We start from the raw sequence: 25,947 nt of genomic DNA on the forward strand, positions 1-25,947 counted from the left end.
ATGGCCGACTCCAAAAAAAGCAGCGCATATGGTGCCCCGGCCAGCGACACCGATTTTCGAAAGACGTGGGACCTAGACGAATACGCAGCCAAAGCCAGGGAACGCGAGGCCAAAGAGAAGGAGGAGGCCAAGGCGCGCTACGAAGCAAAACTCGCCGGCAAAAAATACCACAAGCCACTGACCGGCGATGAGAAGTACACGACAGCCAGACGAAATGTCATTGACCTCACGGCACAAGTCGGCAAGACGCAGCTCGTGCCCGCCGGCGCCGGCGTCGGAAAACGGGGTCGAAGCGCCGGCTTCTACTGCGAGCCGTGCGACCTCACGTTCAAGGACAATAAGCAATTCGTCGAGCATTTGAACACCACGCAGCATCTGCTGAATACCGGCCAAACGACCGAGGTCAAACGTGCTACTGTGGAGGAGGTTCACGAGCGCATTTCCTACTACATCCGAAAGAAGGAAGAACTGGAGAAAGAAAAGGCCACCAGCCTACACGAGAGGCTGCAAATGCGAGAGGAGGAGAGGGAAAAGGAACTCGAGGAAAGAAGGCGCCGGAGAAGAGAGGAAGCGGAGAGGAAGCGGAAAGAAAGGGAGGACGCCGCCAAGGTGAAGACGGAATACGGGGAGGATGTGCGCGTCGAAGGAGAGCACGACGAAGATGACATGATGGCTCAGATGGGCTTTACTGGATTTGGGTCATCCAAGAAGTAGTAGTCTTTTCTCCCTCCCAGAGATGACAGGCGTAATGAAAACATTTGATACCCCATGGCGACGCAACTGTCGGACCAAGACTTTACCCGTGTGGAGATGGCGGCTCGTGAGTGAAGAAGAGGCACACGAGGAGCGTACTATATCTGACCCCATTGCAAACCCCCAAAGGGACTCTCAATGTTTCTCGCATACTGCTCGACCGACCTGTTGTAAGACGCAGCTTGGTGAGGCTCGGCCGAACGTTGACAGTCATAGACTCATAGCCATGTCACCAAGAAGCTGCGCCAGATTTTGCCCCACGCGCTCGACACCACCAACGCCAACACCAACGCACCACCGTGTCCATCCCCGAATCAAGCGCGTACAAGTATCGTCCCTTGGCTTCACCAACAACTAGAATCCTAGACAAGACGGCGCTGTCTCATACTGTAGGACGACACAAGGCTAGGCGGCGTCATTGAGGGGAAAAAGCGGCGGCGTTGCCCAGTCTCGACCACCAAGGCTTCAGCAATCCCACGTCTGCGTTTGAGCGAAGCCATCCCTCACCCAACATCCAACATCCAGCATCCAACATCCAACATCCGACACGCAACACGCAACACGCTACACGCTACACGCTGAGCTGGGCCTTGTCAGCTTTGCATTGTCCTGCCAACGCTGCAAGCCAATGTCAAGGACACCGCAAACTGCGCTGTCGTCTCAAACCTGCCTGGATACGCGGGCCAGCAAGAGTGGCCCGGAGTCAAGTAGACGGTTCAGGTTCTAGTTGTCTGAGCTTTCAGCTTCACGGCCATGGATGCAGCGTTTTTCTTGTCCCTTGCCGCTGGCGTTGTCTCTGTGTTCCTGATGAAACATGGCCTCCGGGCACTCGGATGGCTAGCTTCAGCGGTTTACCACTTCATCCCAACCCGTTATAGAGCTTCACAGAAACCCGACGATGACCACGTTCAGATTCTAGTCCTGGGCGACATTGGGAGAAGTCCGCGCATGCAGTATCACGCGATCAGCGTTGCCAAGCACGGCAGAAAGGTTGACATTGTGGCCTACAAGGGTGAGCACGCGGCACAGTCTTCCTCCTCTGTTCTCTACCGGGATGCCGCTGACGTCGATGCCTCGCAGAAACAGCCAGACACCCAGACCTCATTGGCAATGAAAGAGTGTCCATGTATGCTCTCGCGCCGCAACCAGAGTGGATTGCATGGGGAACGCTGCCCTTCTTCCTGAACATACCATGCAAGGTCATTCAGCAGTTCTGGACTCTGTTTCACACCATGATGTGGGCGACTCCGGCCGCAAAATGGATCATCATTCAGGTACGATGAGCAATCCGAGCTTGCAAAGAAGACCGCATGGCGTTGACGCTCCCAGAACCCCCCCTCGATTCCCACTTTCCACGTCGCCCTCGTCGTATCTCTCGTCCGTGGGAGCAAAGTGGTCGTTGACTGGCACAACTATGGACACACCATTCTTGCCCAGAAACCCCTGTACTCCATCTTCGTCCCATTCTACAAGTGGTACGAGATGGCGCTTGGCAAGGTCCTCGGAAACGCCAACCTCGCCGTCTCGGATGCCATGGCCCGTGAGCTTCGAGGACCGAGATTCAACTTGAAGAAGCCGGTCTACACTCTGCATGACCGCCCTCTTGACCTCTTCCAACCAATCACTTCTGCCAAAGCGAGACGGGAGTTCCTGTCGCGGCTGCCCGAGACGAAACCACACGCCAAGGACATCCTAGACGGGACGATGCGGCTCATTGTCAGCAGCACGTCGTGGACTCCAGACGAGGACTTTAACATTCTTCTCGAAGCCCTTGTGCTGTATGCGAACCCCAGCGAAGACGACGCCTCCAGAGAGCCGCCTTCGCCCATTCTGGCCATCATCACCGGCAAAGGCCCCGAGAGGGAAAAGTACCTCGAGATGATCAAGCAGATCCAGGACAACGGGCGGCTCCCTGGCATCAAAATTCTGACAGCCTGGCTATCCAACCGCGACTACGCCTCGCTCCTCGGCTGCGCCGACCTCGGGATTTCTTTGCACAAGTCCAGCTCCGGCGTTGACCTGCCCATGAAGGTGGTCGACATGTTTGGTGCCGGTCTGCCCGTAGCAGCTTACAGTGCATTTGAAAGCTTCAGCGAGCTCGTCAAGGAGGGACAAAACGGGTGCGGCTTCGAGACCCCAGCGCAACTGACGGACATCCTGGGGAGGCTGTTGAGCGCCCAGGGCCAGGACGAGCTGGCCCGGTTCAGGAAGGCAGCCATCGAGGAGGGTTCTCTGCGATGGGACGAGGAATGGGACCGTGTCGTGGCCCCCGTCCTGGGCTTTGGTAGCAAAACACCAGCTGCGCAGCAAGTCAAGCACTAGAGACATGCCGCGAAGCAGCGCCCCAATATGAGCAAGCTTTACTAGTTGTCTCACTATAACTACATGCCGTTTGCACCGCCCGTGAAACTCGACGCCCCTCGTGGGAAGTGGCAGCCACCAAATACCGACCGACCAACCAACTCCTGGAGTCGGATGGAAAACGCCGCTGCTATGAAAACAGAAAACGAACAAAGAAACGCCCCAAGTCTCCCGTATCGTACCCGTTTCGTCACTTTTCAATCTTCCCCCAAGCTCTCGCGGACACACTTTCGGCACCTCTTCCTGAAGTCCTTGTGCTTCCCTTCCCTCTCCTCGCGCAGCAGCCTCGCGGCCTCCACGTTCGCGGGGCTCTCGTCGTTGGGGCTATGAAACAGGCTGATGGTGCTGAGGAGGATGGTTTCCGGGGACTGGACAGGACTCCATCGCTCGGCGGCGGTTTCGTAGCCGTATTCGTCGTCCTCGGGAGGATGGAGGATGGAAATGCAGAGGTTGCCGTTCTCGTAGATGTTGGGGTGGAAGGGGATGGGGGCCTGGAACGTCAGAGACGGCGGCATGTGCGGGTATGTTAGAGGGAAGACCATGCGGGCTCGGAAGTTGCCTCCTGCAGAAACGAGGGCGTTAGCCAGAATGTCGAGGGTGTCGAGGGGGTCGAGGGGTGCTGCGGGCATTCGGGCAGAGGCAGCACGAGGGCGTCATCAGAGGGGCGGGAGGAGAGGCGCACCGCCGTAGTACTTGCAGTCGTCGTTGATCATGAGCATCACCTCCCACTCGAACATGTTGCAGTCGTTGGCGAGACCGCACGAGATGCCGGGCAGGTCTTTGCCCGTTTGGATGTCCTTGAGCTGGCGCTTGAGGAGGGAAGCGGCTGGGGAGGTGCTTGATGCCATGGCTGGAGGACTGGACGGAGCCTGGGACGGTGTTGTGGAGGATGAGTGCGGTGCGGTGCGGTGCGTTGCGTTGCGGCGCGGTGCGGATATTGAGATGAAGCCGAGTGCTGGGTTGACGGGGTCGAGCCGAGCTGTGGTGGGCTCGAGGTTGGAGACGGCGGAGTCGGAGTGGCGGTTTCCTTTTGGCGGGGACCCAGACATGGACGCGGAACCTGCAAAGAAACGGTGTCTCGTCCTCATCAACACACGACAGCAATCCTTACGAGCAGGCTCAGCCTGGCTGCAGCCCTGCGAAGCCCGCCGCATGTGAGGGGCCATGGCCGCCACAATCTCTTGGAACTGTCAATGATGCGTGGTCTATGTTGCGTCTCGTTGTATTCGCCGGAAGCTGGGGACTCGAGCTGTGAAGTACACGCCACGACATCGAGATGATTGGCAAACAAAACAACAGAACTTGCCATGAGTCAACAGTAAGTGGACCAAATTGCACTACGAAGTACTCTTGGCATCAAAAACCAGAAAGCCGCCGTTTGCTGGCATCCTTCTTGGATCTTCGCGTCATCACAGCTCATCCGCAGGTCCGATGATACGGGGCGAATTTTGTCGTCCGTTGGCCGGTACGGGTTGTACAGCCGAGGCCTTGATCAACTAGGAGCTGAACCAGGAGCTGAGGCCGAAGCCCGCAGCTGACCTCGGGGATCCTGGCGAAGCCCCTGTGGCATACATGTGAGGAGGTTGCATACTTGGTCGTGCCACGAACATGGACGAACGTCGAGTCAATCTTGCACGAAAAGCCAAACACCTCGGACCAAAGGTCGCCCGTTCCATACATCATAAAGCGGTCGAGAAAGAGCAAGCCGAACCCCGTGCCTGCGTCCCAACGTCGACGTAGATTAGCCGTCTAGCAGAAAGGATGAGAATATACAACGATAAATTGGCCCCCAAATGAGTACTGTTTGCTATATTGAGAGCTTGTACAATAAGCGGCGAAACGCATTGGGCCCTGATGCATGCGAGCGTGACTTTGCATGCCAGTCGCATCCCCTGCAATGGAATCTGAAAGCCCGTTTCATAAGCTGGGCATCCAAGTACGAGGCTTATTACTAATTAGCCTGCATACACGCACTGCAATAACATAGGAGCAGATGAGACGAGGCCAGAAATGGAATATGCCGCTCTCTCCCGTAGCGCTGTCGCTCGTGTCCCCTACTCTAACGGGTCCACGGACAACATCTCTCCTCACCCACCAGAGCGTCGACATAATCCGCAGGAACTTCTCAATATCAGGTCCTGGGACTGCGTTGCAATGGACCCAACGGTAAGCCCATTCTCCTTCCGATGATCGACAATCATCCAGATGACGCTAAGACTTCAAAGTCCAACCCCCAAGTCCTCTTCAGAGAGCAAGCTGAGCCTGGGCTCTATCTTGTTTCTCCCAGAAATCCCAATGAACTCTGCACGCACGAGTATATTTGGAAATCGATCCGTGGCTTCGGTACGTGTGGCTGATACATTTTTATCTAGCATCTTCATCGTTCATGGTCTTAATGGCGGACCAACAAGGACATGGCAGCACCCCGACACCAACTGCATCTGGTTTCGTGACCTTCTGCCTCAGCGGCTGAGAAGCCAGGAGACCCCGTGCAACGCCCGAATATGGACATACGGGTATAACGCGAGCTTCTCTTTCAGCACGGAGACTATATATGGTCATGCTCTGACTCTGCTGAACCGTGTCAAGGGTATCAGGAAGGGCTATGAGGTACCGACGCTTCTCGGGGCTCCCAGTAGCTTCACGAGCGAGAAGATGATAACAGCCTGCAGGGACGCAAAATAATATGGATATGCCATTCTCTCGGGGGCATAGTGGTGAAATCGGTGAGTCACTCACAGACGGCGCAGCTGGTTCTGGAAACAAGCCGTTCTCACCAGCACAGGCCCTGGTCGAAGCCTCGATCCAGTCTCGCTACAACACGATACATTCGGCGACCGAAGGCATCATCTTCTTGGGAACTCCCCACCGCGGATCCGGAGCCGCCACCTTGGGGCAGGTTGCGGCTTTAGTTGCTGGAGCCGCTGTGCCCGGATGGCGCGTCTTCAATCGCGGCCTGTTAAAGGGCCTGGAGAAGGACAATGACGCCCTCTTCCAGACTTGTAATCGATTCGCAAATATATGCACAGACATGCGCATTCACTCGTTTTACGAAACCATGCCGCTGGGGCCCCGGGTGGTACGGCATATCTGTCTTCTCGTCTGCTCGCTCCTTCTAGGGGCTAACGCGTAGCCTCTAGATCGTTGAACAGAATTCCGCTATCCTTAGCATGTCGAACGAAGAAGTAGTGTATGGATTGTGGGCAAATCACAGGGATCTTTGCAAGTACAGAGATGCCGACGACCAAAATTGGCTTCCTGTCCTTACCAGTATTCTCGATCTTGTCGCCGTGAAAACTCCTGGACAGGGAGCGACAGGTATGATGGAGACATGGATTCTGCGCCGTGAATACGAGCGATCTAACGGGCAATTCTAACAGGCTACCACGCGGGCGGCCAGTCGTATCTGCCAGACACGTCATATGTTCATTCATATGTGGCTGAGCTCCCGGTTCACGGCCCGGCTCGGCCACCTCAGCGTGACGATGGCAATGCGTTTCGTCCCAGGCCACATTACACGCCGCAGGCGTCAACGCTTCCATATCCTGACGATGAGTACGATGAAAATGCCCGCCGTAGGGTTTACGGCTTTCGGCAGATAGACGGAACGACGTCTTATGGCGGAAACATCCAACCGAACCCGCAGTATCCGCCTTACCAACCACGACCGTCGAAAACGGCACGAGTAGAAGCACTAGCGCCTCTCCCACCGGTAGCATCTTCTGCAACATATACGCAGCAGAAAACTAGTCCTCAAAGCGAGCCACGACGGGACGTGGCTCAGCGTACCGCCTCTTCGTCTGCTTCATCTGGGCCTCCTGGGCGGCGGCCCTATCCTGTAGCCAGCTCTGCTCATTCAAGAGAAGACTTTTCCATGAATCGTGCCTTCTTGCCAGAGAGGAGCAAAACAAGCAGCGAACCGCCAATCTCAGGCGTAAAGGCCGTCCCGAGTCCAGACACTAGCACACCCTCTGGAAGTGAAGGCCAAGCCGCGGACGCCGGGCAGTCCGACACCTCCAACGACGACGTCACGAAAGAAGTCGTGGTTCAATGCGATGCCTGTGGGAATTCCGTACGGTGCTCTCAGCCTCACGTGGAATGCAGCGAATGCTTCGACTACGACCTGTGCATAAACTGCTGGCAGCTCGACCGCATCTCCAAGCAGCACAAGAACAACCACCGAGTCACTCACATTCTCAACTCGCACATTATTTCTCCAGAGGACCTGAACCCGCCCAATGATGCCGTCAATCCCGAGCACACCCCCGACGGGTCAAGAAGAAACTGGAGCGTCCACACGGTACCAAAGAATTCCAACGACGGATCGCAGGGCACGAGCGACTGGCGAGTGACTCACCTCCACGGACACGACTCGCACGCCAGATTCCTAGCCAGCGCTGCGCCGGGGCATTTTGCCATACTCGTCTTCCTTTGTCTGTACATCTCTCCCTCCGTCAGCAAGGACGACCTACAGACGCTCCAAAGGGAGGGACTCGGGTGGCTCCGGATTTCCTTCGGCACGCTGCGCAACAAGAAGGAGTTTTTCCACGCTCGACACCGAGAAGATACATTCGACTCGCGAAGTCTCGAGCACGACTCTCTGCCCCAGAAGCTCCTCAAGGAGTACTGGTACGACGTCGTGCGCATCCCCACTGCCGTGCAGACCCTGCGAATTGCCTCTGATGCGATTGTCAGTATCCCAGGACACCAAGCCACGGACGTGGACTGCGGATTGATCCTGCAGTGGTCACATGTTCGGTGTTTTGAAAAGAGCAACGACGCACTGGTCCGGATTGCAGTACAACACATCAGGTAAGTATCAGGGATCAGGACCCAGCAAGGCCTCCCCGGCCCGCGGACAGAATGGACAACTTGCTCGACTTTAGCGAGCCTCTCGTGCGTGCTCTGGACCCCGACCGGCCGATGAGAGCCTCCGAGCACTCGCCGACCGCCCGAGCTGCCCCGTCCGCCACTGCGAGCACTCGTGGCGAGGAGAGTGAAGAGCTTTCGGTGGAGGACTGCATTGCGGCCCTAGTGAAGATAAGACAAGAGGTCCACGACGCCCAGCAGCGCGATACCCGGATACAAGCGCTCCAGCTTCGGGTAGAGCAGGAAGAGGAGGAGAAGCGCCAAGCTATTCTGCAAGCCCTGTATTTACGGGGCCTTCTGGAGCTTGGGGCAGGGCTGGCATGGTCCTGACTCCCGAGTCGCTCAAACAACTGAATAATGAGGCCGTGTGTTACCAATGGCTGAGGAGGCGACGCCGGGGAAGCCGCTGCGAGTAAATTCCCCCGTGGCTATTCTCGGTGGACAGAACATGTAACAGCGTAGCCACCCTGTAGCGGAGCTTGTGTAGAATTACGAGGAAGCATTCACATCTCGAGAGAAAAAAGGTGCTCAGTCTAATTACGCCGCGCCACAATTAAATGCCCTTTATGTATATACTGTACTGTATACCCGCCATCTCTCATTAGGGGTAGTAATAGTTAGTCCTGTAGGGCGACTCGTCGTCATCCGGCCCCCGCTTTTCCGCCGCCCACAAGTCCGGATAAGTGGGGCCGTAAACGGGAGCGGCTAGACGGTTGGAGGCGTTTCTTGGCTCCCGAAAGCGGAGTGCGGAGCACCCCTCGGTTTATATACAACGGACCACTGATACTCTTTACATCCTGTGACAATATAGCACCACCGGCCGTCGGGTATCTCGGTCGAGCCGGCACGAGGCTGCTGGGCCATACAGCTTCTCTGCTCGCCTGACTTCCGCCAACGCTGCAACAATAAGGTGCAAAATGCCCCCATTACCATCCGTGTTTTGTCTTGTACTAGCTGGTATATGAGGCCGAAGCCCGGTATTCCCGTGATTCGCATACTTCACGACGCCTTGTTATCCACACACAACACACCGGCTTTCAAACACCATGCTGCATGTGGCTAAATTGATGGAACTTCCCTACCAGAATGGGCTCTTGGAAGAAACCAGCACGCAGCGGTAATGACTTACAGAAGACAGTCGATACGCACTTGTACATTGCTAGACGCGAATGAGTATGCCCACGCTGCTTTGTAAAACTTTGCGTTCAAGGGGTTCAAGGCCTGGATTAGAACTTGACCAATGTTCACCGACCCCCGGTAAGCTTGCTGATTCCGTTTGAGCCATCCGTTATTCCGCCACATGTGCCCGCTTGAATTCATGACAAAAATGACGAGCGTTGCGATGCGTCCAACATTGCGTCGTGACATGCCACCTTGACCAAAAATGGATGCTGTCTCGAGCATTCGATGCAGTTGCTGAGGCGGCAAATATCCTTTTTGGGTTATAATGACGAATAGCGTTGCTCTGCGCAACGTGGCTTGGTGGTCTGGTGGTCTAGTGGTATGATTCCTCTTTCGGGATGTGGCCCCCGTTCCGTAGAACGTGTATAGAGGAGGTCCCGGGTTCAATCCCCGGCCAGACCCATATTTTTGTCGTCATCGTAACTATGGTGTTTGTGCAAACTGATGCGGCAGATGTCTGTTTATGATTGACTCGTGAAATTTGTGCAATGGGATGGGTGGGAGTGCCGCAAGGACTCATTTTTGGTCGTCGTCATTACGACAGTGCCGGTATTAATGCTCCGTCGAATGACCGACCCAACACAACGTCAGGCGAGAGCTAAGAGTGCATCGGTATGGGCATGATGCTAATTTTGGTTATCTCAACGCCGATTAACAACGTTTTGTGTCCACTTTCTGTAATTGGAGGTTGGCGTGGCGTGGCGTGGCGTGAATCTGCGCAAGGCAGGAAAGGAAGGAGCTCCTTCCCTCGTTGTGGCAACGCCAACCAACCCCTGGTCCGCAACAGCCGCGACAGACGCCTGGGGATGCATGCGGCCTTTTCATAAATCGAATCACGGCGCGTCAATCTGGTCCATCTTTTGCATATTGACATGTCCCAGTTGTTGTGGTTGTGTGCCTCCAATCTTCAATCTAGCCGACGACGAGAGCTCCTAAAGTCTGGTTGTTGTCCTGCCGAGACGAGACACCTGACAGGCCGACGCGCAGTTGGCCCCACGCCAATCAGCGAAGTCGCTTCGTCGGACTGACGACGTGATGACTGGCAAAATCCCTCCCCTTCACAATCGCGCCCGCCGCCCGTCCTCGCGATAGACTATCCGAACGCCGTCTGCCGCCATACCAACATGCTGTCGTCACCAGTATGAGACGTCGCCATGGTGTTTATCGGCCTCCTCTCCTCCGACAAGGCCTCGGCCGACCGGCCGAGGCCGCAGGAGACCGAGTTGCTGCCAGAATACATCATTGACGAGGCCCAGCTCCCGTGCGTACCTCCAGAACGGCCAAACCTGCGGGAGTTAAACACGAGTCTTGAGGCGCTTGCCGCCGTGTTCCCGGACATCCAAATCGAGGTCTTTAGGGAGTTGCTGTCCAACTTTGACGGCGAGTCGAGGCTGGCCCTGGTGGCCAATGCTCTGCTCAAGAACCGAGTCGACTGCGTCAAGGGCCGATGGAAGGTCGCGGACAAGCAGCAGGCTGCCGCGGCGGCGTTGCCCAAGAGCGACATGTTCCGAAGCCAGGAATACATACAGGCCGCAAGGACGCTGGCCGCACACGAGTTCCGCGGGCTGTCCAGGTCCACCGTCAACGCCGTGCTGGCAGAGTCCAACCACTCCTACCTCGACGCCCGACGGACCCTGGTGGCGTTGTCTTCGAAGTCGTGGCGCTTCACGATACAGTCGCTCCTCCTGCGACGCAAACCCCTGGCGAGAGGGGAGGCGGAGAATCATCCACTGGTGGTGTGGCGATCGACCGGGCAGGGTTCCATCACGCCCACCATCAGGACGACGGAAAATGCCGAGCTGGACCGCGAACTGTACGACGCACTCGTACGGCCTCTGAAGCAAAAGATGAAGGATGACCGAGAGGTCAAGGACCGAGTCTTGGCCGTCTTGCTCAACCAGGAAGAGGCAGAAGCTGCATCCGCCACGCATGAATGCGCCTGCTGCTTCGTCGACTACAGCTTTGAGGAGTTTACGAGCTGCAGCACACACGGGCACATGATTTGTCACAACTGCGTCCAAAACTCCATCAAGGAAGCTCTGTTCGGCCAGGGATGGCTGAGCAACATCAACGCCGACACCGGCACCCTGAGGTGCCTGGCGGTCGACAGCGGCGGCGGGTGTCTGGGCCACATCTCATCCGACCACATCCACCGGGCATTCATGCAAGAAAAGACTGGCGCAGAAATCCTCCACAAGCTGGACCAGCGGCTGGCGGAGCTCAGCCTCGCGGCATCCAAGGTTCCGCTGATACACTGCCCCTTTTGCAGCTACGCCGAGGTCGACGACATCTACCTGCCCTCGCGCCAAGGACGGCCGCGCTTCAATACAAGAAGCATCCTCAACCTGGCAGTCATCTCCGTCATCACGGGCGTCTCGATGGTCGCGTACCCGTTCGCGCTCGCAGCAGCGCTGATATGCCTCACCGTCAGCGTGGGGCTCAACGTGCGGCGAGACATTGGCGGCGAGTGGAACAAGGCCGTCCACAGGCACTGCCGACGGCGCCGCGGCCTTCGATTCTCGTGCCAGAACCCGGGGTGCGGCAGGGCGTCGTGCCTGTCGTGCCACAAGGCATGGGCCGACATCCACGTCTGCCACGAGTCGTCCCTCGTCGCGCTCCGAACGCAGGTCGAGCAGGCCATGAGCATGGCCGTCAAGCGCGTGTGCCCGCGCTGCAGCACGTCCTTTGTCAAGAACGCGGGCTGCAACAAGCTCACCTGCCCGTGCGGGTACAAGATGTGCTACGTGTGCCGCGCGGACCTGGGCGACGAGGGATACCGGCACTTCTGCGACCACTTCCGCCCGGACGGCGACCCGCGCGCCTGCACGCAGTGCGACAGGTGCAACCTCTGGGAGTCGGAGGACGTCGACGCCGTGCTCCGCCAAGCCCGCGAGGTGGCCGAGAAGAAGTGGCGGGACTCGGAGAAGCGCGACCTGTCCGGCGTCGACGTCGCCTACCTCGAGACGGGCGTCGCATCGCGAGGCGCCAACACGACGCTCGATCAGCTGCTCACCATGGGGGCCCTGCCCACGCTGTCTGATTTTCTCGATCTTCTCGTCGAGGCCATTTACTTTTGACACGAGGCGCTGCTGGGCTTGCATTACCGGGGCCCTTTTTTTCTTGTCTGTTTCTGTTTCCCCCCCCCTTTCTTTTGTCAGGGCGGAATCAATCACCTTTCGGGGCATACAATGGATGGCGTTTTTCTCGACGGGCCCGGCAGAGGATGTATGTATATCGGCGGTTGGATCGGGCAAGCTCGGAATCTCACGCACACACATGTGCCTACACCGCTAGCTACGTAGGTAGGTATTCAGGTCGGCATCCGCAGCGGTGCTCGATGCTGCGACGCACACGAGATTCGATACTCGGACACGATGCGATCCCAGGGCGCAGTCAAGCGGACAGGCCACCATGGATCCGAGTGGACGGTTTCCAATGCAGAACAATTTATTTCTTTGTACAGTACATGGCTTCCACCCGGTGCGCCCGTCTCCACCCGTCCGACTTCCTCGGTTGTTGATACACGTCATGGTCAAATCTTGCTGCTGCCGCTGGCGTCGAGCAGCTCTACGCCCGCGCCTCCAATGGCCAGCTTGCCAGTCTCCTTGACCTTGGTCTGGAAGATGACCTTGTTGCCCTCGCGCCACATCTCGGTGACGAGGGTCTGGCCGGGCTCGACGGTGCCGGCGAAGCGGACCTTGATGCTCTTGAAGGGGCCAAAGGCCTCGTAGATGGCCTTGGCGGCGACGCCCATGGAGCAGAGACCGTGGAGGATGGGGCGCTTGAAGCCGCCCATCTTGGCAAACGAGGGATCGATGTGCAGGGGACTGTTTACTGCGCCTCAGCAGTGGGCCTTTCCGGCGAGGCCGTGGCCAGAGAGGAAGGGGAGACAGAGAGAGAGAGAGAGAAGGGGAAAAGGACATACTTGTAGTCGCCGCTGAGGCGGTAAATGGCAGCCTGGTTCTCGGCCGTCCTGGACTCGACGACGGTGTCAGGGGCACGTCTGGGAACGGCGTGGGCGGCGGTGGCGGCGCCGCGGTCCTGGCCCTTCTTGGGGCCGTCGAAGCCTCCGCTGCCGCGGACAAAGGCCGTCATTTCGCTGTAGAAGACGTCCTCGCCCGTCTCCTTGTTGACGGTGGTGAGGGCGGATTTGACGACGGCCGCGTTGCCCTTGTCCACGACCTCGACGAGCTTGCCGCGCGACTCGAGGGTGCCGCTCGTGGGGAGGGGGAACTTGCGGATCTCGAGGTACTGCTCGCCGTGGAGGAGCATCATGGGCGAGAAGTTGGGGATGATGCTGCCAAAGTCGAAGGGCATCTCGGCGCTGAAGGTGGGGATGACGCCGTACGTCGGGAGCACCTGGAAGTCCTCGGCGCCCTCGCTGTACGTCGGCGAGTCAGCATACCGGCAGCTCTTTACGGCTGGGGCGTGGACGAGACGCAACCTACAAGACGTATTTCAGCTCGGTGTGCTTGGCACCGAGACCCAAGTTGTACAGGATCGCGTCTCGCTCCTCAAACTTGAATTCGACGGGGGGGCCCTCCTTGCCGACGGCGGCCTTGATGGCGTCGAGGTACTCGTTGCTGGCCGAGGGCTCGTCAACCTTTTTCGCAAGAGATTCACAAATCAGCAGATAGATCGTTGGTGGTAGATTTTGAATTTTGTCTCGTCTTGTTTTGTCTTGATTCTCATTTTACAGGCCTAGTCTCATCTATTTCCAATTTCTTTCCTTCCCATTCTTTTGGCACAGGAATATCGTCAAAGGTCAACGTGACGAATAAGAAAAGAGAGCTCTCATACCTTCTCAGCAACGTTTCCCATGTTGGCCATGATCTTCATCATGGAATCCTGAGTCTTCTCGGGGTGATCCGCGCGGCCGTCGTCAAAGTCGGCAATCTCCTTCCAGTGCTTGGCCACCTCCTCGGGGACAAGCTTGACGTTGACGGGGAATCCGTGACCGCCGGTTCGCTGCCAGCGAGTCTTTCCGCACCAGCCGCTGCCGACCTCGTACAGCCCACCAGTGGGGTCAGGGCAGCTGTCGCTGCAGAGAGCGAGAACGAGGGGGGCAATGTAGTCAGGCTTGAAGGCCTGAACCATCTCGGGGGGCATGACGGTAGCGGTCATGGCGGTACCGGCGTTGGGGGCGATGGTGTTGACGTAGATGTTGTACTTCTGGCCTTCAATGGCAAGAGCTCGGGAGAAACCAAGGATACCGCATTTCTGAGAGGCTAGGTTAGCAACGAAAACGGAACAAAGGCAGAGTGAACAAGCCGGGGGAACCTACGGCAGCAGCGTAATTGGCCTGGCCAAAGTTGCCGTAGATGCCGCTGGTAGATGTGGTGTTGATGACACGACCATACTTCTGCTTGAGGAAGTAGGGCCAGGCAGCCTTGGTGACCTTGTAGGTACCGCGCAGGTGCACGTTGAAGACGGGGTCCCAGAGGGAATCATCCATGTTGGCAAAGGCCTTGTCACGGAGGATACCGGCGTTGTTGACGATAATGTCAATGCGTCCAAAGTTATCAATGGCGGCCTTGACAACGGTGTCGCCATCCTCGGCAGAAGCCTTCACACCGGCAGCCTTGCCACCAGCCTTCTTGATCTCACTGACGACGTCGTCAGGGTTCGCGAGATCGTTGACAACGACGGTGGCGCCGTACTTGGCAAAGGCCAAGCAGTAAGCACGGCCGATGCCGGCACCGCCACCAGTGACCAGAGCAACCTTGCCAGTCAAGTCGACCTTGTCGCCCTGCTCGCTGGGACCCATCTTCATGGAATCCTCAAGCAGAGTCATGAAGTCGTTGGGGCCAGAGGGATACTGGGGCTTGTTGGAGAAGTCGACAACCTGGTCCCACTTCTTGAGAATGGCGCTCGGAGTATAGGAGCCGTCGGCCTTGAGCAGCAGGCCGTTGGATCTCTCCCATCTCATCTTGGCGACGTGACCACCGCCAACTTCGAAGATGCCGCCGTTCTCGGTGGTGTTGCCGGAGTGGACGAGAACGGCAACGAGGGGAACAACCCACTCAGGCTTGAGCTGCTCGAGCACATCTGGGGGCATGACGGTGGAGGTCATTCGACTGGCAGCTGGAGGGCACCTGCGTCAGCTTGCTTCGGGCAGCCCCCTTCATTCTCCAAGAAGTGAGCGTCGCCGCCGCTTACCGATAGGAGCAATGACGTTGCTCATGATGTTGTACTTGGCTCCCTCCTTGGCGAGAGTCTCGGTGAAACCGACCATGGCCAGCTTGGCAGCCGAGTAGTTGGTCTGGCCAAAGTTGCCGAAAAGACCGGCGGCAGAGGCAGTGTTGATGACACGGCCATACTTTTGTTTTCTGAAATGAGGCCAGGCGGCGCGAGAGACCTTGTAGGCGCCCTTGACGTGGACCTTCATGATGAGATCCCAGTCCTGGTCCGTCATATTCTTGAAGCTGACGTCTCGGAGAATACCGGCGTTGTTGATGACGACATCGACGCGGCCAAAGGCCTGGATGGCTGTCTCGATGATCTTGTCGCCATCCTCGACACTGTTGTAGTTGGCGGCCGCTTTGCCGCCGGCCTTCTTGATCTCCTCGACGACGACATCGGCAGCCTGCAGGGAATCGGACGCGATGGTTAGCTTGCGGCCCGGGTGCCGAATCCGACCGCCGCGGCGGGAAGCGCAGGATCCAGAACCTCACCTTTGTTGAATTACCCTCGCCTTGGAATGAACCTCCCAAGTCGTTGACGACGACGCTGGCGCCTCGCGAGGCGAAGAAGAGAGCGTAGGCCTTGCCAAGACCACCGCCCGCGCCGGTTACGACGACGACCTGGCCGTCGAATCTCAATTGTTCGGCCATTGTACGATGTAATGTGATGTGGAGATGGCACTCTCTCTTTGTGGAGTGGTTCGACCGCGGAGTCGAGACGCTTCAGCCACGGCAAACGGGCAAAGCAAAGGGAGAGGGAGACAGGGAGAGAGACGGAAAGCGTACGACGATGAAGATGCTGGGGGGAGAAGATGGGGGAGGGGATGATGGGGAAATAAAAGTGAAGAGGAGGCCAAGAAGAACGGAGGCCGGGAGAACCAGAGCGGGTGACGTTATGGCGGCAAGCCTGCAACTGGCGCAGCTCGGCGTGGAGATGCAAGCAACGGCGGATGCTTCTTCGCCTTCGGCAGCAAATCGCCAGTCAAAACTCCAGAGCCTCGGCTGAACAAGCTCAGGCGGGTGCGGAGGGGTCAATGGCGGCAGGTGCGGAGGGCACTAGGCCTGATTGGGCACACCGTGAGCCCGACGGGCTTCACATGCTCGCGCGCGCGCCGCAGGTTGCAGGCTTGCCTCCTGCAAACAATTCTTTTTTTTCTTTTTGTTCTTCTATAATGCCGTGTCGGGGGCGCCCAACCAGCGGAACCCTTTCGTGCTGTTGATCGTCATGCGACCATGTGACTAGTCGTGTTTCTGCCCACCACAGCCGCGGGCACCGACGGCGCAAAAGCCTGGGGTTAGGGTCGTCACATCTTTTCCGCGCCTCCATTCATCAGGGACCTGTTACTGTTATCCTTGCCATTTTTCAATATGAACGACGAATACATCTCTATAAATAATCAGGTAAATAGTCGGGGCGTCGTCTTCTAGCCACGTTTCGGCGACGTCGTTTCAGATTCCCCAATGCCTCGAGTCGTGCCAGCTGGCTCGCCATGTCTATTCCCATAGAAACTTGACTCGCGCAGAACACCATTGTTTAATCTTTACAGAACAAGTGAGTCGAAAATTCCATCTTCTGTCCATAAATCTCTTGAAGGCTAGCGTATTCCTGCACCCCCCTTACTCCGCGGAATCGCCGATTCCTCCCACGTTGCATTGACCCGCTGCCACGAAGATGAGGCATCACCAAACACAGTTCTACGTCAAGTTGTTACCAATCTGCGCTTGTGGCAAACAATCTCGCGACTATCCAGTAAGCACATTCTTTGCATGTTGCCTCGAATCATCTCCGCGGAAAATCCCAGCTTGCTACCGTCCACCAATCTATACATGTAAACCCGTCCCGCGACGGCACATTGCCTCCTGTTCTCATTCGGCCGGCTGCCACGACGCCGCAATAACCGTCCAGCAATCCTCTTCTCGCCGCCATGGGCCTCTCACTCCAGCGTTGACTCCCGGTAACCACGGTCAGTAGGATTGATTGGCTTCGGCCGAAAGTACGGCTGAAGGATTGCCCAGACAACAAATGAGAGGAGAGTGACCACGCCCGCAACAACCCAGAATATCCAGAACTTGCCCGAGACTTTCCAAACCCCACCGTCGCTATTGAAGAATGACGTGCTGAAGATGGCTGAGATGAATGTCGCGGGCAGGAACAGCATGGTTACCGCCGCGATGGTGCGCATGGCCGCGCTGTCGTTCCTGGTGTAGTGGGCGATTTGAACAGACACGTTCGAATCCTCCTGCGACACCTTGTTAAACGCCAGAGTGACCTCGCTCTGCAGCCGAGCGTTGTTCGCCTCCGCCCGGTGTGCACCGCTCTTGAACATGTGGTGACAAAACGCCAGGCGGTTGCGGATGTTGCGGGAAGCCATCGAAATTTGCCCACTGTCCGACTTGCCATGAAGTTCGAGAAACTGCTCATGGTGCTTTTGGATGCTCTCCACGGACACGGCACCGACCCGGAGTGTTTCTGAGACGTGGGCTGCATGGCGCGAGATTTCATGCAACCACGAGTACTCGGGATCCAGAGACTGCCTCTTCTTCTCCTGCTTGTCCCTCTTCTTCTCCACGTCCCGGATGAGTTTGCGGGTTGCCCAGATGGACGTCTCCTCCAGATCGACCATCTTCTGGATCAGCCGCGGGTAGATCCAGAATGGGTCCCTGAGCTCCCCCGGCGTTGGTCGAGGCTCCAAGACGGCCGACGTGAAGCTGTTCTTCAACTCATCGCTGCGCGGGTCGAATATGACCAACGCCATGTGGTGGGTGGCTCCGTGCCACCGGGAAAACACGTTCAATTTGTCCCAATCGTACAGGATTTCTCTGCTCTTTGATTTCCCGTCCGTCTCGTCGTCTTGCCACACTGCCTTGACCTGAAAACGAGCCCATGAATCTGGAACTGTCAGCTTTCTCATGCTCAGCTTCAATGGCGCCACAGGGAGCATCGCCAGGAACATTGTACTTACTCAAGCCGGACAGCTTTTCCGCTGCGGGGTTTGGCGATTCCGCCAATTCCTCGACGCCAAAGTAGCCGTTGGCGTTTCTGCAGCATTCTTCCCACCAGACCATGGGCATCAGAAAGCATGACGAAATCGAGGCGCGACACTGATCGCAATCCCGGATGATGTTTGCTTTGGCGACGCTGCATCAAGATTAGATGGGAGAAGGGAATGCCTCATCCTCCTTGGCGCACGCACATGATTGTCACTCCGCGCTTCTCCCCAGGTCTATAATACGTCGCTCCAGAGTTCGTGGTGGAGGATTTCTCGATGCCGTCGAGGCATGTTTGAAGCCTAGCTACCTCATTGTCGCCTACTCAATTAGACTTGTGCGTCTTTTTTTTTTAATCAATTTTAGGTCAGGATGCAAGGTACCTTCATGTAGTTGCAGTATTTCCACCGTGGAAGAGTGAGAACAGGTGATTGCCATGTTACGATTCGTCAGCGACCCGATGGATATGTGCAAGACAAATTCCAAGAATTGGTGTTTGTGACGGCCCCAAAGACTCGAGCAAGATTACCAGCCGTTTCAAGCTTGAGCACGGCACGATAATAAAGTAGAACAGCGGAAAATGACGCTGGATTCAGGACATGAATTGGCGCGCGGCACGCAGCCCACAGTCTGCATGCACGAGTCCTGAAGAAAGCATCCCACCCAACTATGTTGAGCCATCAGTTGTACACAGCGGGCGCGGTTCTACAACAGCGGCAAAGGCGAGGTGATGGATAGTTCACGAGACCGGGTTAATTCAGAGTTGATTGCTTCCAAGGCGGAAACCGGCGCGAAGCCCCCCTCAGGTTGGTTTGCTGCAGGACCAATTCCCAAGCACCGGCTCTCTCAGGATGGTGAGACGGGAGGCGATGAGAGGCGGCTTCAGCCGCATTAGCTTCATTCGCGGCTGATCAGGGCGGCCAATAGTCGTCGCAATCCGTCCGACTGCTTGCTCGAGCTGAGTAATGCACCTCCTGCGCAATGCTACGGTATTGAGGCATCCCGCGAGGTCGCACCAGGGGCTTAGACGCTGACAAGTTCCTAGAGGTGTCGGATCAAATGTTGTGAGACAACGTGGCTGTGAATTGGTCGCTCGTGACACATACAAATAGTACGGAGACGTCAGGGACTCACACGATATTGTCTTGGGTTAATAAAGGCGGCGCAATGCTCAGCAAAGGGGGATATACGTCACGAACGTCAATGGTACTGCAAAGCAATCGCGGACCCAGGTTTGGCGGCCCCCTCGGGAAAAAAAAAAAAAAAAGGAATGACGAGGGGGAAAAAAAGGCGCAACTATACTGAGAAAGCGGCATCAATAAGCTGGTACCAGGTCTCAAGCAGGGTAAACCGACGTACTACGTATTATTAGCCCACAGAGTTGCAGGAAAACACTCAACAGGGAGCGAATGAACACTGCAAAAGTGTAAACCCGATTTCGACAACCAGGCTCAGTAGATTGACGGGATCCTTGCAAGACATGTCGGAATAAGCTCATTGTACAGACTAAACCCAAAGGCGATCAATCCGATGACGTCCTTTCTCAGTCGCAAGCCATTTCCCTCGGGATCCTGGAGTCGTCGCGATGCTCTGCGTCTTATCAATCAACTGTGGAGGCCGTGGAGGAACGACCCCAGAACCTCGGTGGGGCGGGGACTCGGTCTAAACTTTATTAGCACTGCACAATAGCTCTAATGCTAGTGAATATTCGGCCTACATGTGCGTCAGCAGATATTGGAGATATGGTGCAATTGGTCGTGATGAGGGCACAGGCAGCGTATTGCTGCCATAGATCACCGGAAGCATGACACTTGACAGATTTGCACTCCACATGCTGCCAATAGCTCCAAGCGTCTCGTTGGAGGACCTGGCCGACGGCATCGCGCAGATGAGGGAGCAGTAGAACCACGAGTGAGGTAGCTATCCAATCGTGCGCCGGGTGTTTCGAATCAACAGCCTGTGAAGGTTGAAATAATTTGATGGGCCGAGAGACAGCTCCAAGCGCTTCAGGTCTCTGCTAAGGGGCCATTCTGCTGCGGCCACGAGGTCTCAACCTTGAAAGAAAAAGGTCAGCAGATGGCACCCGGACCATTACGTGAATGAATGTCCGACGTTCGTCTCCAATATTGGAATACCGAGCACGTCAGGTCTGGTCCTCTTTCATGAGTCATTTCGGAAGGACTGCCAGAGTCATTCATTAATAACCCGCAAAGAGTTCTAGCATTGTGAACGCCAACCGAGCAATAAACTGAGAAATTTGGCTCGTCGTCGTCATGGCCTGACGTGCTAGGCCTGGACCCTGGATTCCGCGTTCCCCACTATGGAGCTCAGGTGTAAGGTGGGACAGTGAGTGGGAATGGGCCGAAAAAAACAAAAACGAGTCGCGTTACATGGCGTGGTGACGGGTTGATTGAGTCCTCTATGAGTGCGGCCGGTTCAGTTCTTTGGTCATACAGATGAAAGACGATGATTGATGCGGTTGAAAGGATGGAAAGTGCGATCGGCCCTGTCTTGCACTGATGAGTAAGCACCACCATCAATCGTACAGCGTTGGTGGGGGCCTTGGCCCCTGTTACAGTCTGGTCAACTAAGTACTTCTTAAGTACTTTGAAGTACGGGGGAGGTACCGGACGCTAGAGGCAGCAGGCTTTTTATAGCTCACACCACACAAGCTTGCCTCTCCTCCGCCTCTCTTTATCCTGCCCACCGTGCCATCGTGGCTCCATTGAGATTCAGAGCCCGGCTGGCATAGGGTGTGCCATGTGCCCATGTGCTGCCCGCCCTCCATTCCGACGATACACCAAGTGTCCAGAGTTTATTCGCCAGGCTCCTCGCCTCGGCCTTCACCACTGACTGGTCCTTTGCAGCTCCTGAGCTGTGACGTTGCTTCGTGGCTTCGCGCATCCGTCGGCCAGACCTCTCTCTTGCCTGATGCGTTTGCCCTAACCCACAGGGCCACCACAGCTGCGGCCTGATGTGTCAAACGTACATCGCATCGTGGCCTCCTCCTATGTACCGACACTGATCCTTACCCTGGCTGCCTGGGATCCGATTGTCCTGGGCCGCTCAACGCCTCGTGCCTCATCAGCATTTCCCTCACTTGGACCACCACGACGTCTTCCCGCCGCCATACTCCTCACCCGCGGGGATTTTTCACACTTTTGTTGCCGTTTACAAGGCATCTCGCCCCATAGCGCATATTTCAATATTTCCGCCAAGGCGAGCCAAAGTCAGCCTCGCTTCTTCGCCTTTGTGCTTGGCCGTCGCGGGTAGCTGCGGGGAGCACTGCGCGTGCAAGGGAAAATAAATACCGGTGCGACCTGCTGGTTCGGATCGTACGATATTGTAGCGCACGAGCTCTTTCCTCCAGTGTATCGAGAGCTCCGCAAGCCTCGAATAAAAGGAGATTACCCATTGAAAACGCAAGCTCTTCATTTCACTTTTTTTTTTCTTTTGGAGGGAGCTGCGTTGGCACATGGCGCATTGTTTCTGGCCATGCCATTCCCAGTCCCTGTCAGCATGAGCAATTCTCCTCCAGAATACTTGTTCGTTGTGAGGTGAGCTGACAACCCTAACCCTCCATCCCAAACGCATCAACACGCAGGTACATTCCTGCTAACGTGTGAATGCTATCCAGGCATGGAAGCCGACTAGACACTGCCGACAAGTCATGGCTTTCAACGTCGCCGACCCCATACGACCCCCCTCTGACGTACGGCGGTTTCCTCCAAGCCAGACGAGTTGGCAACCAAATAGCAAACATACTGGGGCAAGTCAAGTCTGAAGATGAAACACAAACTACGTCAGGCCGCTTCAAAAAGCGGAAGCGCTTCAAGGTTGTCATCCACAGTTCTCCCTTTCTACGATGCGTTCAAACCTCTATTGGCATCAGTTCAGGTCTTGCCCAATCCTTGCCCGATTCCACGTACAATCCGGCCGACTTGATTCTCCCGCGAGCTGTACCACAGGCCGAGCCGCAATTTCAGTTCAAGTCCGCCCTCTTGCGTCTAGATTCTTTTCTGGGAGAATGGCTGTCGCCAGAATACTTTGAGATGATCACACCCCCGCCTGGCCCAGCTCTCATGCTAGGTGGCGCAAAGGCTGAGCTGCTGAGGCGAGAAGATTACAGCATTTACGACCACGTTGCTGAACCCGAGGTCCCACGGCCTTCGTCGGGCTCTCTCTGGCAATCACCAACGTCAAGTCCCGCACAGGCCCCGACATCGCCTTCAACAGATAGCGAGGGGTCGATGAATGTGTCGGCGCTCAGATCTTCTCTTCCTACACGATCCGATGTCAAAAGAGGATACATTCCTCCACGGCCTATCTATGCTGCCTCAAGTTCCGGAAGTATTCCAGATGGGTTTGTTGCTCACGCCAGAGATGCCGCCGTGACCGTAGACTACCAGTGGGATTCAATGAGGGCACCTCTTGACTTCGGCGATGGAGGCAGCCTTGGGGAAGAGTGGGCATCCATGCACAAACGGTTCCGGGGAGGCATTAGAAAATTGGTCAATTGGTATGCTTCGACGGATTCTGCCGGGGACCTGGTCATGAAGCCCGCCAAGGACAATGGTGGCTGCGCAGAGCACGAATTCGACGATGAAGAGGTGGGGACGGTTGTAGTCGTGGTTTCTCATGGTGCTGGATGCAATGCCCTGATCGGTGCAATTACTCACCAGCCAGTGCTGATGGACATTGGCATCGCGTCCATCACCATGGCTTCTCGGAAGCCAAACCTTGATTACAAGGATCTGTTGGCATCGACGCCTGCACCATCCGATCCCTCCGAAAAGCCCCTGGTAGCAGTCGACAAGATGTATGACATGCGGTTGTCGGCAAGCACGGATCACTTGCGACGGTCCAGCGCCTCAACTCCGACTTCCGCGAGATCAAATTTCATCACCAACGTCTGGAACACAAACAATGGCTCGCGGGGCCGGACCTCAACTCTGTCAAGCATAGGCAGCCCAGTCATGAGCCCATTTACATATTCGGATCCCTTCTCCTCCACCGGCAGTCGCAGCACCTCAGCCAGCGCCTCTCTACCACCCATAGTTCGACAGGACTCGGCTCCTCAGCGGCCTTTGCCGAGGGGTCCCGCGCTGGCCTCGGTAGGATTTGGCAGCACAGTTGCGTCTTCCAACATGGGTAGTAGATCGCCGCCTGCAACGTCATCAGGATTCGGCCTGTGGTCCGCTGGCCCGCCATCAGCTGGGCCTTCGTCACTACGACTTATGGACGACGGAAACGACGATGCAGATGACTTCAGCTCCATACTGCCAGACTTTGACCAAAAGCGATTCAAGATAAACCCTCCTCCAAAGGAGGAAAAGCAACTAGATCTGGCAGCGAGGCCGACTTCATCATCAGGCGTGAACGATGCGCCCATGACCGCCGAGTTTCCACCACCCGAGGCAGACAAGGTCCGAGACGCTTCAACACCAACCATGTTCGCCAATCCCATCAGACTCCATACGAACCTCGGAAGCGACAAACCTATAGAGGAGGTAAAAGTAACGCAGCTTGGGGCAGGGCTCGGTGGTCTCTGGGGTATTCCTCCTCCACCGGACGAGGCGGAGCGGTTCCGGGACATGAGCCACACTAAGCGCCGATGGACGGTTAATGAACGAGCCTAGGCTGAGGCGCCCAACGAATTTTGCTATCTCGATGTACTCTTCTTTGCGTAACGTATTAGACCCCAGGGTGGACAGGGTCACAGCCCAGGGGGTTTGGCATGACGACGGAGCGGGAGTTGTGGCATTGAACTTTGCATGGCGTAGGCGCAAAGGGGCACTAGCGTGCCATGTAATCAAGGCATTAAAATGAGTCTGGTTGTCGTGTGTCGTGCGTCGAGCCGTTGTATTTGGCTGTGACGTGCAAGGCAGGGGTAGAATGTCGCAATGGACCACGGGAAGAAGCATGGCAAAATCGGCCTGCTACGTGCCCGAGAGGCGATGCACCACCGATTGACGTATTGTCCATGCCAGCACCATGGCCGCAAGGCCTGCGACACCGACAAAGTAGGGTGAGAAGCGACAAGGTCCATTATTCTAAAAAAAAGTCCATTTACGCGTCTATGCAGTCTATATATACAGTCGCAGTCCCCACGGCGCCCTACAGCCCGTGCGACGGTGTATGCTCTACGAGTACGCTCATGCTCCAACGTCAAGGACTCACGGGACATGTATGACCCTCGATCCAACGGGGTGCCGTTACACAAGCACCGACTGGTGCGGCAGACGAGCAAGCAAGCAAGCAAGCAAGCAAGTATCTGGTGCGGTTCTCTTCTCCGCAACATGAATACGCAGCAAGGCGCCGCGGGCAAGATTTCGTGTCGCCCCGTGGTAGCGCAAGTAAATGCGTAACCCTAACCCCCCACCCGATCCCCAGGCCAGCCAGAAGGCAGCCTCCTCCCGTCCGGGGCGTCTGCCAGGAAAAGGGACGGCGAAGGACGTGGTGTCAGCGCCGGGGGCGGCGCCTAGTCGAAGGCCCTCCTCATGGCCTGGTGAGCCAGCTCGACGCCCAGAAAAGTGGCGGCGTTGGCGGGCACGGCGCGGGCCAGAGCAGGGCCGAAGCCGGGGAAGAAGGCCTTCAGGCCGCCCCTGGCGTGGAGCTCGCGGACGACGCTGCCGAGGGTGACGTTGCCCTCGGCCGTCTGCAGCCGGGACTTGACGGTGTCGACGGGGAAGACGGGAATCCACATGGCCACGCCGGCGGCGGCGCCGGCGCAAGTGACGGCCGTGAGGCTCAGCTCGCCGGTGGGCCGGCCGGTCGCGGCGTCGACAGGGCTCAGCGCGCGCTTGATGTACTCGTAGGCGGCGAAGTAGGCGGCGGACCCGGGGCCGTCGCGGGCGAGGGTGGCGGCGCTGCCGCGGAAGACGCTGCGCAGCCCGCCGTCGCGGTAGAGCTGGCGCGCGACGTCGAGGCCGCCCGTGTACTTGGGCTTCTGGCCGGGCGCGAGCCGCCTCTGGCCCTGGACCTGGAGGATGACCTTGACGCGCTCAAAGGGCGCCGTGATGGCCGTCATGGGGATGGCGGACAGGAAGCCCGCCGTCGAGACTTGGCCGATGGACAGGAGGCCGTCGGGGCCGGCGGGGCCCGCGGCCGAGACGATTTGCTTGCCGAGGTCGTAGCCCCAAAAGGAGACGGCGACTGTTGGGGGGGGACGCGGGGGGTCAGTCGGCGGGCTCGCTGTCTCGGTGCCGCCGCGGGTTTCGGGACCCGGGACGGACGGGCGGGACACGGGGAGACTTACACATGGGCGTGACGCCTACGAGGGGCGCGCTCACGCCGGCGTACAGCCCCCTCCGCAGGCCGTCCCGCGCGACGCTCTTCCTCACGACGTCGACGGCCGACGAGTACACGCCGCGCTCGGCGGTCTGCAGCCGGACCTTGACCAGGTCAAAGGGGTGGCCGACGACGACGGCGCAGATGCCGCCGAAGCCGCCGGCGGCCAGGGCGCGCAGCTGCGACAGCAGGCCCGACTTGGCGGCCGCCTTGGTTTCTCGAAGCTCGTCCTTGGTCTCTGGCAGGCGCGGGAGCTTGTCGGCCACGGGTGCGGGCAGGTTCTCGGCGGCGGAGGGCATTCTGTCTGACGGGTAGGAGGGAA

At 57.2% G+C, this 25,947-nt stretch overlaps 9 protein-coding genes across 9 annotated transcripts; 5 read left to right on the forward strand and 4 right to left on the reverse strand.

Moving 5' to 3' along the window:
- On the forward strand, positions 1-714 carry MAM_06326 (Zinc finger, double-stranded RNA binding protein; the record flags this gene model as incomplete). Its single annotated transcript, XM_040825124.1, has 1 exon — positions 1-714. The coding sequence occupies one exon, from the start codon at positions 1-3 to the stop codon at positions 712-714; it is 714 nt and encodes a 237-aa protein (XP_040676780.1).
- Positions 715-1,506: 792 nt separating this feature from the next.
- Positions 1,507-3,075, forward strand: MAM_06327 (uncharacterized protein; the record flags this gene model as incomplete). Its single annotated transcript, XM_040825125.1, has 3 exons — positions 1,507-1,765; positions 1,840-2,027; positions 2,083-3,075. The coding sequence occupies 3 exons, from the start codon at positions 1,507-1,509 to the stop codon at positions 3,073-3,075; spliced, it is 1,440 nt and encodes a 479-aa protein (XP_040676781.1).
- Positions 3,076-3,311: 236 nt separating this feature from the next.
- Positions 3,312-4,280, reverse strand: MAM_06328 (ubiquitin-conjugating enzyme E2; the record flags this gene model as incomplete). The annotated part of the gene is made up of 3 exons (XM_040825126.1): positions 3,312-3,733; positions 3,797-4,174; positions 4,226-4,280. The coding sequence occupies 3 exons, from the start codon at positions 4,278-4,280 to the stop codon at positions 3,312-3,314; spliced, it is 855 nt and encodes a 284-aa protein (XP_040676782.1).
- An 844-nt stretch (positions 4,281-5,124) lies between these two features.
- Positions 5,125-8,313, forward strand: MAM_06329 (Zinc finger, ZZ-type; the record flags this gene model as incomplete). Its single annotated transcript, XM_040825127.1, has 7 exons — positions 5,125-5,280; positions 5,340-5,428; positions 5,487-5,724; positions 5,780-6,193; positions 6,255-6,432; positions 6,495-7,926; positions 8,001-8,313. 7 exons carry the CDS (start codon positions 5,125-5,127, stop codon positions 8,311-8,313), a joined length of 2,820 nt encoding a protein of 939 aa, XP_040676783.1.
- Positions 8,314-10,319: 2,006 nt separating this feature from the next.
- MAM_06330 (RING finger protein (Zin)) lies at positions 10,320-12,242 on the forward strand (the record flags this gene model as incomplete). The annotated part of the gene is made up of 1 exon (XM_040825128.1): positions 10,320-12,242. The coding sequence occupies one exon, from the start codon at positions 10,320-10,322 to the stop codon at positions 12,240-12,242; it is 1,923 nt and encodes a 640-aa protein (XP_040676784.1).
- Positions 12,243-12,697: 455 nt separating this feature from the next.
- MAM_06331 (Multifunctional beta-oxidation protein) lies at positions 12,698-15,998 on the reverse strand (the record flags this gene model as incomplete). Its single annotated transcript, XM_040825129.1, has 7 exons — positions 12,698-12,992; positions 13,091-13,546; positions 13,614-13,768; positions 13,966-14,385; positions 14,450-15,249; positions 15,325-15,751; positions 15,840-15,998. The coding sequence occupies 7 exons, from the start codon at positions 15,996-15,998 to the stop codon at positions 12,698-12,700; spliced, it is 2,712 nt and encodes a 903-aa protein (XP_040676785.1).
- A 1,283-nt stretch (positions 15,999-17,281) lies between these two features.
- MAM_06332 (uncharacterized protein) lies at positions 17,282-18,419 on the reverse strand (the record flags this gene model as incomplete). The annotated part of the gene is made up of 2 exons (XM_040825130.1): positions 17,282-18,237; positions 18,311-18,419. 2 exons carry the CDS (start codon positions 18,417-18,419, stop codon positions 17,282-17,284), a joined length of 1,065 nt encoding a protein of 354 aa, XP_040676786.1.
- A 3,435-nt stretch (positions 18,420-21,854) lies between these two features.
- Positions 21,855-23,974, forward strand: MAM_06333 (phosphoglycerate mutase family protein; the record flags this gene model as incomplete). The annotated part of the gene is made up of 2 exons (XM_040825131.1): positions 21,855-21,892; positions 21,973-23,974. The coding sequence occupies 2 exons, from the start codon at positions 21,855-21,857 to the stop codon at positions 23,972-23,974; spliced, it is 2,040 nt and encodes a 679-aa protein (XP_040676787.1).
- Positions 23,975-24,816: 842 nt separating this feature from the next.
- Positions 24,817-25,924, reverse strand: MAM_06334 (Mitochondrial carrier domain protein; the record flags this gene model as incomplete). The annotated part of the gene is made up of 2 exons (XM_040825132.1): positions 24,817-25,490; positions 25,594-25,924. The coding sequence occupies 2 exons, from the start codon at positions 25,922-25,924 to the stop codon at positions 24,817-24,819; spliced, it is 1,005 nt and encodes a 334-aa protein (XP_040676788.1).
- Positions 25,925-25,947: the final 23 nt, after the last annotated feature.

This window comes from Metarhizium album (genome assembly GCF_000804445.1).
Source record: "Metarhizium album ARSEF 1941 chromosome Unknown scaffold_20, whole genome shotgun sequence".
NCBI classification, from domain to species: domain Eukaryota; kingdom Fungi; phylum Ascomycota; class Sordariomycetes; order Hypocreales; family Clavicipitaceae; genus Metarhizium; species Metarhizium album.